The sequence below is a fragment of the Rhagoletis pomonella genome, unplaced genomic scaffold (assembly GCF_013731165.1).
Source record: "Rhagoletis pomonella isolate Grant_MI unplaced genomic scaffold, Rhpom_1.0 Rhpom_scaffold_00002, whole genome shotgun sequence".
NCBI lineage: Eukaryota > Metazoa > Arthropoda > Insecta > Diptera > Tephritidae > Rhagoletis > Rhagoletis pomonella.
Window position 1 is genome coordinate 3,590,075 of NW_023458556.1, and position 14,040 is coordinate 3,604,114.

General features: G+C 37.8%; 1 protein-coding gene across 2 annotated transcripts; it reads right to left on the bottom strand.

Moving 5' to 3' along the window:
* Window positions 1-2,132: 2,132 nt before the first annotated feature.
* Window positions 2,133-8,652, bottom strand: LOC118732816 (the record flags this gene model as incomplete). 2 transcript variants are annotated; one of them, XM_036461935.1, is given in 4 exon segments in its annotated part: window positions 2,133-2,631; window positions 7,099-7,360; window positions 7,711-8,057; window positions 8,156-8,652. In XM_036461935.1, coding segments are annotated over 4 exon segments (918 nt in total). In that variant the 3' UTR covers window positions 2,133-2,358.
* Window positions 8,653-14,040: the final 5,388 nt, after the last annotated feature.

Sequence of the window (14,040 nt, forward strand, 5' to 3'; positions counted from 1 at the left end):
AGATGATCGAGTATACACGAAAATCATGCACCCGCTGCAGATGTCTGATATGTATGTACATACATATCGTCGCCTGGGTAAAAGATTATCGTATGTTAATTTCGGTAGGTTGTGGGAAATCGCGATTGAAGTTTGGAATGCAGTTTCTCAAAAACGCGAGGATAGATTTTCTCCAGTCTCTGAAAATGTTACTAGTTAAAAAAATTCTTAAATTATTTAATTTTTAATGTTTATTGTTAATTAATTTTGAATTTATTTTTTTTGTATGCATTTCAAACTTCAATCGCGATTTCCCACAACCTACCGAAATTAACATACGACAATCTTTTACCCAGGCGACGATTTGTATTCTTATGGACGCTCAAACACATCTGTCAAAACTTGTCGTTCACATGCGAATGCTTTTCGTACGCACACAGTTGAGCAAGGCGTATTTAACAAGGTGGTGTTGGCCGTATATAAGTAAAAAATTACACTAACAAATTATACGCTGATGTCCATACTGTCATTGGTATGAGTTACAACAAACACATCATTTTGACGTAATGGCCTCCACGGCGAAAAACTCAGCTGTCGCCCCAACACCACCTTGTTTAATACACCTTGCAGTTGAGTGTGAGCTTGAAAAACGGCATATTATGCATTTTAAATTAGTTTTCTATAATTCTGAAAGATATTTTAATTATCTACCTATTGATGTATCAACTATTGCAAAAAGTTAAGTAATAACAAAGATGTTGGTCAAAATAAAAAGCTCACGCTCACGCTCACGTTGAACTGTATAGCAGGCTTAGGGCCGGTTACTCAATGTCTGGTTAACACTAATCTGCGGTTAAACATCGTACTCTGGCAGAATACTTTACAAGAGCGTACAATTGCTAGCGTATGCCGACGACATCGACATTATCGGTAAAAACAAAAGCTGCGTCTGTTCTGCCCTCTCGGGATAAGATAGAGAAGCAAAGCGAATGGGTCTGGTGGTGAACGAGGACAAAACGAAGTATCTCCTGTCATCACACACACAGTCAGAGAATAGGCGACTTGGCACACACGCCACTATTGACAGTAAGAAGTTTGGAAAAGTAGGCGACTTCGTTTAATTGGGAGCCAGCGTTAACAGCAACAATAATGTCAGCATTGAATTCCAACGGAAAATCGCCCTTGCCAACAAGTAATACTTTGGACTGAGTATTCAATTGACAATTAAAGTCCTCTCTCGCCGTACAAAGACCACACTCTATAAGTCACTCATCATGCCTGTGCTGGTGTATGGCGCGGAGGCATGGACAATGAAAACATCTGATGAAGCGACTCTTGGAGTTTTCGAGAGAAAGATTCTGCGATTTACGGACCTTTACGCGTTGGCGATGGCGAATACGGCAGACGATTTAACGATGAGCTGTATGAGCTTTACAACGATATAAACATAGTGCTGCGAATTAAAATTCAGCGACTCCGCTGGCTTGGCCATGTCGTTCGAATGGACAGAAACGCTCCTGCTCTGAAAGTATTCAACGCGGGGCGCGATGCTGGTAACAGAGGAAGAGGAAGGCCTCCTCCGCGTTATCGACGATGTTTAACCGCAGATTAGTGTTAACCAGACATTGAGTAACCGGCCCTTAATAAGTAGGGACAATACCGAAATCGAGGAGTCAACGAGGACAAGACGAAGTATCCCTGTCACCACACAGTCAGAGCGCATTCGCGCCATGGCACTCACGTCACTGTTGACAGTCATAGGGCTGGTTTCTCCAACTCAACTTAGCTTAGTTTAGCCACTTTTCGAACTTAGTCAAAAGTTAGCCTACGTTTTACACAGCTTATTCTTGACTAAGTCAAGAAAATTGGCTTAACTAAGTTAAGTTGAGTTGGAGAAACCAGCCCATAATTTCGGGAAAGAAGAGAATTTTGTTTACTTGGGAACCAGCAGAATCACTCTAGCCAATAAGTGCCTATTTTGACTGTGTAGGCAATTTAGGAGTAAAGTCCTCCCTCGAGGTGCAAAAAGGAACGACTGTCATGATTTGTTGAGCTCGGCCAAAAACGCTTAGGCGGTTACAGCGCCAAATAAAAAGAAGAAACCCCATAAATCTACGGTTTCGTGGATAAGTGTTTGCTGCAATTTTGTACTCAAAAATTGAAAAATATCTGTAGAATAAAGAACAATTTTTAATCATATTGTTAGTGTTTTTTACACATTTGCATTGCAGTTCCTTCGTATTTACACTAATCTAACATCAAAAAATATATGTACATATGTGGGTAGGTACTTGAATATGTGTTTATAATTAACGGTTAATCTGTAAACGATTTATTCCATGTCAGTTCTGTGTTTTTATATGGTCGCCAAATTCATATTTAATACGAACAAAAACAACCAGCCGCAACTGCAACAGTTTTGAATTTCCAATCTTGTCTGAGTTCATCGGGTAACCATGCCAGTGCCGGGTCATTTTGTGCCTGATCTAAGAGAGTTCGAGGTGTGAGTACTTTCACTTTATATTCCAATGGCTTGCAGTAGGATCCTCGCCAACACTTCTGCGGATATTCATTTGGCGATTGATTGCTTTGACAAACGGCATTCATTAAATAACGTGGATAGTGCTGTTGACCCAAGTCAACTAAGTCGATCTGAAAGAATATGTTCATTGTATTTTAAGTATTAATATTTACATATACTATACTTATTTTATTTAATTTGTAAACATTTGTAAGATTTAATTACGCTTGTGGAACTACACCCAGAAAAAATTCAATTAAAAATATTTCTCTCAACATATGATTTGGAAACTATAACCATATAATGTGACTACAACCAAATCATGTGTCGAGAGAAATGTATTTAGCTGATTTTTTCTGGGTATATCTGAACCGAATTAAGAAATTACGTCTGAGAAAACGTTTGTTCGAAGAAACATATTTCTGTTGCTAGGTGACGTTGTGATGTAAAAAGTCGATCCCAGCGCCATCGAACGAGGAAGGCAAAATATATTGATCTGCTCCTGATATCGATGCTCGTTTCCCAACAAATCCTGAACCACGTGAATCTACCGTCCTCGACCCAATGGACTGCCCTTTTTCTTCAGGTGAACTACCGTAGATATACCGCTTGATCGATTAACTCTTTTAAGTCCTTTAAGTCTCCGGTATATGTTATGGACATTGAGAAACCGGCCCTAAGTCACAATTTAGGAGCGGTTAAAAATTCATCAGCTGCTCTATACTGCTGTAAAACCACCATGGAAAAGAGGTGGGCTCTCAGTTTAAATGTTATTTGCTATCTGCGTTAAACTGTATTTTAGCCAGTAACATATTTTGTATGAAGTCATTGTCAGGAAGAGTTCACTGTAAAAGTCTACATAAGTTAAAAGTTGGGTCGGGGCGCTTTATACTTCAAGAAGCGGTTTGGAGCGCATCCAGGCTGGCTATGTTTGGATCCCTTTTTAAGGGAATGGATAAACTGCATGACTGACTAATTGGCTAGACAGGACACCCTTATGGGGGAGGATATAGGAGTTTCTACGGCGACCTGTAGACTGCTACTGTACAGATGATGACGATAGAACTTTATTTTAATCTACAGTGCGTTGTCTTATAACTTCATATGGAATATGTATTCAGTGGTAACATAATGGACAAGATAAGAAATACCGGAGTTTTCACGTAATCTAATTTAACGTCCTCGTAACCGCGTATCAAACAAACAAGAATCATAATTTTGTTAAGACACATATGTATGTAAATACTTATGTACTGTAATTTTAGGTAAACACTACATGTTTGGCAACTTTCATAGAAATTATTGAAATCGGCGATTTGACCAAGAAGATTAAGAAGAATAGGGGCTTTTTAAAATTTATCCGAAAAAAAAACTTCCAACATTGTATTGTTATACATAATTTTAAAGGTCTATAAATCCTCTTTTCAAAACATGTTTGCAAGAATATGCTAGGGAAGAGTGGGGTTTACGACCTGATCTTATGCTATGGATGTACATACTGGGGCGATCAGATCATGTCCAACGGAGGCATTGAATCATCATCTGTCATTTGCCACCGATTGATATCTTTATTAAGGAAAATGCCTCACAGGGTGCCCTGCGGTTGAGGGAATTTAGACTGTGGAAAGAACGTTCGTACGGGTATGGCCGTATCTTGTTCCCAAGCATTAGCGAAAAGTCTGACTACATCTGTCCTTCGCTTCTCTTCAAGAAAAACTTCGGGACGATATTTCCACTACGAAAGGATTGGAAGGAGCCTATTTTTAATGAACGCTTTGAATTATTTATTTTAACGGACGGCTAAAAAATGGATTGTGGCGTAGGGGCGGGAATTTTTTCAGCTGATCTCCAAATCGAAGAGTCTATTCGACTACCGAATTCGTTCAGTGTTTTCCAGGCGGAGGTCTTTGCCGTCAAAGAGGCTTGCAAAATAATTTTAATCTCAAAGCTAGCCGGGACCAGCATTGCTATTTTCTCGGACAGCATAATAAAACAGTGCAGAGATAACGTTATGGCTTTAGCTGATAGGCATGTCGTTGCACTGATCTGGGTACCAGGGCACAGTATATCAGTCTGAATATCTCAGAGGCACAGGAGGTTCTTGTGCCTCTCAGCTATATCAAGAGACACATATTTCAGCACTGGAAAAAGGTGACTTACTTATAATAGATGGAAAGGCCTACAATCCTGTAGGGTCTTCAGGAATTTGTGGCCCACCTTCTGCGCAAAACGCACTGCATTTCTCATCAAACTCAACAGAAGGGATTTATCGCGACTAACTGTCGTTTATACGGGGCACTTGGCCGTGGGAATCCATGCTCCAAGGCTAGGACTGTAACACAAAACTCTTGTCGTAGCTGTAGCTCCCCAGGTGAAGAAGAAACTGTGGATCATCTGCTCTGTAATTGCCCAGCACTATGTAGTAATGATGTGCTGAGTCAATACTTTTAAGTATTGATCGATATTCGGTACCGATTTAAAAAGTATCTAAACCTCTCGATACTGGGTACCGAAACGTTTAGTTTCCGAATAAAAGCGCACGTAGGCCAAAAATATGGAAAAAATGGTTCAGGGGAGACTCGCCTATCAAAACCCGAATGTTGGTGCCAATAGAGCTTTTAATACTCTTACTTGTTTGAGGCATTGTTGTTCCAGCTGAATCGGACGATATCATTTTTATAGGCTTGGGTGCAGATTCTGCAACCAGTTAGCGACAATTTTCGAATCGGTATCGGTTTTGTTGACGTATGATATAAAATTTTTTATGTCAACAAGTGCGATATCGATCCGAAACTTGTCGCTAACTGGTTACAGAATCTCCCCCCTGAAAGGCTTTTTCATCCGTCAAAGCATTTTTCTTAAACTTTGGGTCGACTAAGGTTAAAATTGATAAAATAATATTTCTATGTTGCGATTAGTTCAAGTGTTTTAGCCGATATCATATAAATTAGTAATTAAAGTTTTTTTTCTAAACTTGAAATGCATATAATGGCGAAGGTCTAATGTAAAGAATGGTATCGGGTACCGAAAAGGAAGTATTGGGTACCGAAAATTCAGCGCATCACTACTATGTAGGACTCGAATCAGGTTTCTAGGCAAACCCCGCTACTGCGATTTAACAGACATAAGCGGTGGCTAGATTTGCGTGAAAAAACCGATTTCAGCTGCACGCATAAGTGCTATTTGGAATTGTTAAACTCGGCACTTGAACCAACCAACCAACCAAGACTTACAATTTCTTCAAGACTGATATAATTAACAATATTTTGGCGCTTACAAGATTTTGCTAAGTATTTGGCCGAGTTTCTCCGCCCTGAGTGCGTCCTGATGTTATAACACAAATGGAGGGATATTACGCCGCCTCTGAAAGGCAAATGCTTTTTTAGGAGACGCCTTTTTAAGGCGGAAATACACTCGGAGGTTTGCATTTGCTTACCGAGGGGCAACTGCTGTTAGAAACATTTTTTTTTTTAAATTCAGGTTTTGCACGGACCAGGTATCGATACCAGGTCCTAAGAAGTGGTAGTACGCACCTCTAACCACTCACTGGAGCCTTCATTTCTCAACCAATTTGATAATATTTTTTTTGAATGAAAGCTAATAAAATTTGTAAGAGACTAGTTGAGCCCAATTTTCGAATTTTTATTTGTTTATATTAAATTTTTTAGTGCAAAGTGCAGAAAATGCGCCAATTTTGAAGAAGACCGATTCTCCTGTTCCAGCTAATAAAAGTTTCATAATAAAAACTAGTTAAAAACAATTGTAGGGTTCTCCTAAAACAAAACAAAAATTAAAAAGTAATAATTTGAAATGTTAAAAAAAAAATGTTTACCAAAAGTATTTTTTTTTGTTTTTATAAAAATTTTGGGTATGCAGTTTTATAGATTACTAAAATCTACTAAAAATCAACGCGAACTCTTAGCGGCTTGCAACTTGCACTTTATTATACTAAAATTTAATGATATATAAAACTGCATACCCAAATATTTAAAGATAAATTGTTTTTAACTAGTTTTTATTATGTATCTTTTTTTAACTGGAACAGGAGAATCGATCTTCTTCAAAATTGGCACTTTTTCTGCACTTTGCAATAAATAAAAAAAATAAAAAATAAAAAATTGGGCTCAACTAGTCTCTTGAAAATTTTATTAGCTTTCATTTAAAAATAATAATTAAACAAATTGGTTGAGAAATGAAGGCTCCAGTGAATTATGAACATTAAATTCCATTTATTGACCACTGTGCAGCGGCCGTCGTCAAGTGTTTTTGTGGAACATCGCAGAGATAGTATAAAAGGTAATTTTTATAGCAAATATCGTACACCGTCTTCGAAATGGGCACAACTCAAAATTACACGTTTGTCAGAAAATGTGAAAAACTATTTCTTAGCACATGATAATCATATGGACAAGGGAGACTACCTTAGGTTGTTTTAACAAATTATAAGAAAAATTTGCTCCAGATTTTTTGGTGAAAGGTAAATAAAAGCTCTGTGTACATTTTTAGCGCATAATTTCAAAAATGCCAAATTTTGAGTTGTGCCTCTTTTGAAGACGGTTTGCGATATGTAAGTGCGCCCAGCTATTTAAGCAAATTACCTTAACTTTACAATCGCAGCCAATGACCGGTGCTGTGCCAGCCCGTTTTGGTTCTTTCCTACTGATATCGGTTAGCAAATCTTTGTAAAAATCAGCGTAGTTTGACATTGGCGGAAAGTTGATAAACTTATTGTCACTCGAAGACTCCTTAGTCTTGACAAAAGCGGGCTGAATTTTTTGTTCGTCCGCCGATGGGACATGCGTTTGACCGAGATTCACTGTTGTTAATCCATTAAAGATATCATCCATGCTGGGCTCGTATCTACTGAAGTTTAAATTCGTGTACACAAATGTGTGCATATGGGTTTTAAGTTATGCTTACTATTTAGCCCATTCAATCTGTCAAAATAAAGCCGACTTAAAAGTATGTACTTAGTTTAAATCTCTTTAAATACAGTCATACATATCGTACGTTTAATAATATAGAGATTTAATTCAAAATTACGCATGTTAAGGAGTCTAACAGATGACTAAACTTCCCAACAATTGCGACGATATGCCAACTGTATGCATTAATCAATATTTGAATTTTCCCACAAAATTGCAGACTGTAATTATTTATGACCTTTAAGATTGGCTTTATTCCAACAATGATTGGGCAGCAGTTGTTACCTCTTGCAATCAAGACATTTGTTGGGCAACATTTCAAAATCCAATTTTCCCTTCAATTTCGTCCAACCTTCGATGGAAGTCAAGCAGCCATAGGCCGCAAAAAGATGTTGAAGTAGATCTCTTCTGTCGCCTGCACTGCGCCGTTGCACACCACTATTACCACCTTTGCTACGCAGCTCGAAAAACACTGGATCCTCATCTCGATCTTGCAACTTGCCGAGCGACGCCTTTGAAACGGCAGGCGATACTTCAGCGCCAACTAAATCCATCACCGGTTTAAGCAGCAAGTTATCCAGCCGATTAGCCACGATACCGCTTAGATACAACGTTAATACCACTAAAGCGAGCTACATATATGTATTTAAAACGGCAATTAACTTAAATTCATCAGACTCTAACAAGCAATTAAATGTTAAATTATACTAAGCACTTTAAAGATACAAACCATTTTGCTTGGAAGAATCGGTGTTTTTAACAGCATATTTATTTTTTTATCATGCTGCACTTGTTTTTAAAGTTTTCACATCGGTACTTTGGCCATATATCATGACGTTGTGAACGCGACTGCGACGAAAGAGTAATTGTGGCTAACCGTAGCAGCCATAGCGCTTTTATGTACCAGATTCATTGGTTGAAAGACAATGGCGACGAAGGTGTCAAGTCATGTCAAACGGTCATCTTTTGTATTGACCTGAAAACAATTTGTGTGAATCATATTACTGATGGATATGAAAAAGTCTAGTTTCTATGGTGGTCTTTTGTTCCAACTTCGATAACAGCATCCATTCGAGAAATTGACCAACACATTTGTGTACACAGCATGTCTGAAATATTTCGTTGAAACTTTGCTACTTAATATGAGCTTAAAATATATACAGTGCTGGAAAAAATAATAAAATACTTCTTAGGAAAAAAAATCAAAATTTCAAAAAAATCTGTTGGGAAAGGTAATAGAAGCAACCCGCTCTACCGTGAAATTATGTATGGCTTAATTTGATTTGTGTATCAGCTTTTGTTTTAAATCTAGCCCCGTAAAGGAAAAACATTCTCGTTCTGAAGGCCCCTAAGAACAGGGGAATTAATCTATATTTGGACGAGTCAAGTATTAAGTTCGTAATGAATTACTGCTGCAAATTTCTCAAACTAATAATAATAACAATAGATTGGCGTTAACACATATGCTAGTGTTTGGCCAAGCTTCTCCTCCGATTTGTGGCGTGCGTCTTGATGTTGTCACCAACAGTTTTACGTTGGACTCCAAACGGCGATGTGTAAGAGCGCGGTTACCCACGAACGTGTACGTAGCGTAGCTGTTGATAATTCCAACACTTGGAGATGCTGTGAAGTCATAAAATGCAAAAACTAAACCACAACATGTTAATTAGGCCTATTCTTGTTATCGTACAAATTTAAAGTATTGAAATTTTCAATTGCTTGTCTATCAAACGATTTTTTTTTTATAAATTCGAAATTCAATATTTTCAAAACGAAGTTTAATAATAAATACTTATGTATGAATTATTTTACCTTATACATCTAGTGGTTAAAAATGAAAAATGGCAGAAATGGCAAAGATTGGCACATGATGATTACAATGCTAGGTCATACTTGACCGTTTTAAAAAAATTAACGTTTTTTGTTTCAAAATTACTTTGTTTTCATTTGTAATGTAAGTTTCGTTGCCGATTCAAATACAAATTTTTTAAAATTAAAAGGTAAACTTGTCGAATTGCAGAATTTTGTTTTGTTGCTTTTATTTTTTCCAATACCTAACCGATTATTAATAGGTTTATATTTATATTAAATGTGCACTTGCATTTGTATGTGTATAGAGTATTTACATATGTACATACATACATATGCATTAAGCAAAATAAATATTTCATTAAAATACATGGAGATATGTATGTATGTATGTATGTAAATCGAGATTTCATTCATACTGAACAAAAATCGCTATACTACTTGTATAAACATACATACATACATATGTACATGTACATATACATACCCAGTAAGAAAATGGGAATGCATTACCTTTTTCTACCAAGAAAAGATTAACCACAACGGTTGAACGAAAAGATGCATCGCAATGTAAGCGATCGGACGATGTGTAGTTTTGAATCCACAAACACAACAAAATGCTTGAAAACTAACTAAAGTTGTTGTTGTTTTTTTCGCGCTAACTGAACAGCTGCTGTAGCCGAATGGATGCGTGTTCGACTGCCGTATTGTTGGTCAGGGGTTCAAAAACTGCGGCACGGACTTTATTATTTTACAACGCTTTTATCAACTTGCAATGTTGTATGTCCAGACCACCATTTGTACTATAAATATAGCAAAGGTATTTATGACAATGATTCTATACAACCTAGTCTAGATATCAACCTCGTCGCCTTGGATCATATCAAAACTCTAGAGATAAATGTCGCGATGCATCTTTTCGTCCAACCGTAGTTGTTAATCTTTTCTTGGTAGAAAAAGGTAATGCATTAACATTTTCCCACTGGGATGTTCATATGAGCGTACGTACATACATGTGGGTGCGATAATGTGTATCAAAGTAATTCTTTGGTGAAATTAGCACCTCATGCCTCTTCATTAGCTTGGAAGATATTTTTAATGTGGCTACTTTAATATATGCATATAAACATGGCTTTAATACAATTCCCGCATATTTTGAAAAGAAAAAGAAAAATAAATCAAGTAAAAAAATCTAAGTTTAAATATAGTGTTTTCACCTTTACGAAAACTATCGCTACATGGTAAGCAGGGGTGATTTTATCTTGTTGTTGTACGTTGGCCGAGTCCAAAACAGCACGCCAGTGAAGCCAAGGCCTTCCCCACCTGGTCTTTCCAACGCAGAGGAGGCCTTCCTCTTCCTCTGTTACCAACATCGCGACCCACGTTGAATACTTTCAGAGCTGGAGCTGGAATTTTAATTCGCTGCTTCGCTGAGATACTTCGTTTTGTTCACCACCAGACACATTTGCTCTGCTTCTCTATCTAATTGTGAGAAGGCTTTTGTTTTACTGATAATGTCGATATCGTCGGCATACGCCAGCAATTGTACGCTCTTGGAAATTATTGTGCCGGAGCGATTTAGTGCGGCTCTTATTATCTTCTCCAACATCAGGTTAAAGAAATCACATGAAAGAGAGCCACCTTGTCTGAAACCTCGTTTGGTATCAAACGGCTCGGAGAGGTCCTTCCCAATTCTAACGGAGCTGGTGGTATTGCTCAACGTAACTTTACACAGCCGTACTAGTTTCGCGGCATAAAGACAACTTCTTTTCGTGTTGTCGAAAGCTGTTTTGAAATCAATACATAGGTGATGGGTGTCGATCCTATTCTCGCGGGTTTTCTCTAAGATTTGGCGTATTGTGAATACCTGGTCTATGGTGGATTTTCCAGGTCTAAAGCCACACTGCTAAAGCCTCTGTCTTTTACGCAATGTGCTCGATAAAACCTTGTAACCTATGCTTAGAAGGTTAGCGGTATCGCCTTTCTTTTGGATTGGGCAGAGCACACTTAAATTCCAGTCGTCGGACATGCGTTCATCTGACCATATTCTGCGTAAAAGCTGATGACGTGCACCTTAACACCACTTCGCCGCCGTACTGGAATAGCGCGGCTGGCAGGCCGTAAGCTCCAGCCGCTTTGTTGCTTTTTAGCCGCGTAATCGCTATTCGTACCCCGTCATAGTCATCGCCTCCATCGTCATGTACTGGGGGCCCGAGTTCGTGTTCACCACTACTTTCAGCGCTGCAACCATTCAGTAGGGTGGAGAAGTGTTCCCTTCATAATTTAAGTATGTTCTGGACATCGGTCACTAGGCCGCAATTGTTGTTCTTACAGGAGTTCGCCCTGTTCTTGAAACCTTCCGTAAGTCGCCTAACCCTCTGATAAAATTTTCGGGCGTTCTTCCTGTCGGCCAGAAACTTAAACTCTTCGCACTCACGAATTTCGGCCCCTGTCTTCTTATTGCGGCAAATACGTCTCGCTTCCCTCTTCAGATCCCTATAGCGGTCCCACATAGCGCGCGTTGCGCCCAATCGCAGCGTGGCAATGTAGGCGGCATCTTTTTTCTCTTCAGATTTTTGAAATCCCTCATTATACCAGTTGTTCTTTCGGGCTACTTCTTCGGCGGCGGTGCTTAATGGAAATGTAGGTCCAATGCTCACGTATGCCGGTTTGTTGAAGAGTGCTCTCAGAGAGCAGGTGTGAGAGTCGAGTAACGAAAGCTTTTCGACGTTAAGCTTTCCTTTCGACGTTAAGCTTTCCTTGCATTGTTGACCTCGAATAATTTTTGACTGAGTTGACTTATCGAAAAATAACTTCGGACCTTTTTTGTAGGGCGTTCAATTCTCTATCAAAGTTCTCCAAGACCTTTACAGTAAAACGTATCGTTCGTTAAATATACAAAATCAGAAGTAAAAGAAAAAACAATTTTCCTCTGTTACTCTTATGGGAAATCGAAAAGTGCGATGCGGACATTCTTAATATTATTATTAAGGGCTCACATTTTCTGAGACTTATTTTGGCGTCTAAACAAAACTTGTGAGCAGGGTTCCGAGGGTGAAAAAATAAAATTTTTTTTTTTTCTGAATCATCTTAATGTATATGCATTTGATATTCAAACCTAACCAAGTAAAAATTACGGGTTTTCGCTACGTTGGCTTAAAATTTCATTATGAATATATTGTTTTTTTTAGAAAACTTGATGTGACATTTAAAAACGATTTCTTATTTGTTCTGATATCTTTTTTAGTACCGGAGTATTGTCCTTTCAAGTTTACGAGTTTGGCGATATATGTAAATATTTTTCCTAGATAAACCCTTTAATATTTGTACAGAGTATATTTTCAGGCTTCTTTATTTACATCTGTGGATACAGAACAAACTTTACGTAAATAGAATGCGGGTCCTTTCCAAGATTTCACGTACTTATGGAGAGTTTGCCAGGTCAAAAGCCGCACTGATAACACCAAATTATTTTACTCAAGGCGGAATTTAGCCTTTCACATAATTCGCTCGACAAGACCTTGTAGCCGATGCTCAGAAGGCTGCTCCCGCGGGAGTTGGGCACATGTGGCATGGTCGCCCTTCTAGGATTGGCCAGATTGGCACGCTTAGATTCTAATCGGCAGCAATTTTTTTCAGAGACCTTGGTACAGGCGCCTCAACAGCTCCTCCCTGCCATATTTGAATTGCTCGGCTGGCAGGCCGTCAGCTCCCAAAGCTTTGTTTTTTCTACTGCTATAAAAAATTTAAAAATGTCACCAAAGACGACGAAATGTATAGTACATGCTCTTCATTCCCTTCATAAAATTTTCGTAACATTTTCAAGGACGAGGACTGTGAAATCATCAATTTGTACAGACGGTCTGGACTTCAAATGGTTTTACAACTACGTACGTATGTATGTATGTAAAAATATTTCTTTGGTATAACTATGTATGCATGTATGTATATGTAAATAGATATGTACATACATACATACATCTATACTTAAATATACCATTCACACCCTGCAAACCATTTTTTCAGAGTATTCTGAATTGTAGAGAAATTTTAAAGAATTCTTAAAGATCTCAACCGATTTTTGGCCGAATTTTCTAAAATGAAATAAACTGTACACACTTCGATTCTCTTACGAAATTTCAGAAGAAAACCGATAAAGCAATGAAAATAATGCTGCGATGTGAAGAATTTCTTGCAGATTTTTTTTCGTCAAGATTTCAGGAACTTTGGTTTGCAGGGCAATTACACGACTACACATTTTAGTTTCTTCAAGCATTTTCTTTAGATTTTTTCCAAATATTTCCATGCATGTTTTGTGGCCAATGGCTTGGAGAGGTCTTTCCAAATTCTGACGGAGCTGGTGGTATTGCTCGACGGCAATTTACACAGCCGTACCAGTTTGACGGGGACGTAAAATTTGGACAAAGCGGCGTATAGGAGGCATTTCCAATCTATTTCAAGAAAATTATGATTTTTTTTTTAGATTTTGATATAAACTGAGTATAATGTAGAAATACGTTTAAGATATGGCAAAACGCGGGGATTGTAAAAAAAATAAGGTTGCGAAAGTTATCATATCTCGATAAATATTTTGGTGTATCAAAAAAATCTATTAGTACTTTTTTTTTAAATTTATAGTTAAGTGTACATTTATATGTACATATTTATAGTCAAGTATAATCCTTTATACATATGTACATGCATGCATACCTGTGCATGTAAAATATATGCACGTATCTAGAAAAACATGTCCATATGTATGTATGTATATTTGTACGCATATTTAGTAGATATTACTTAAAAACA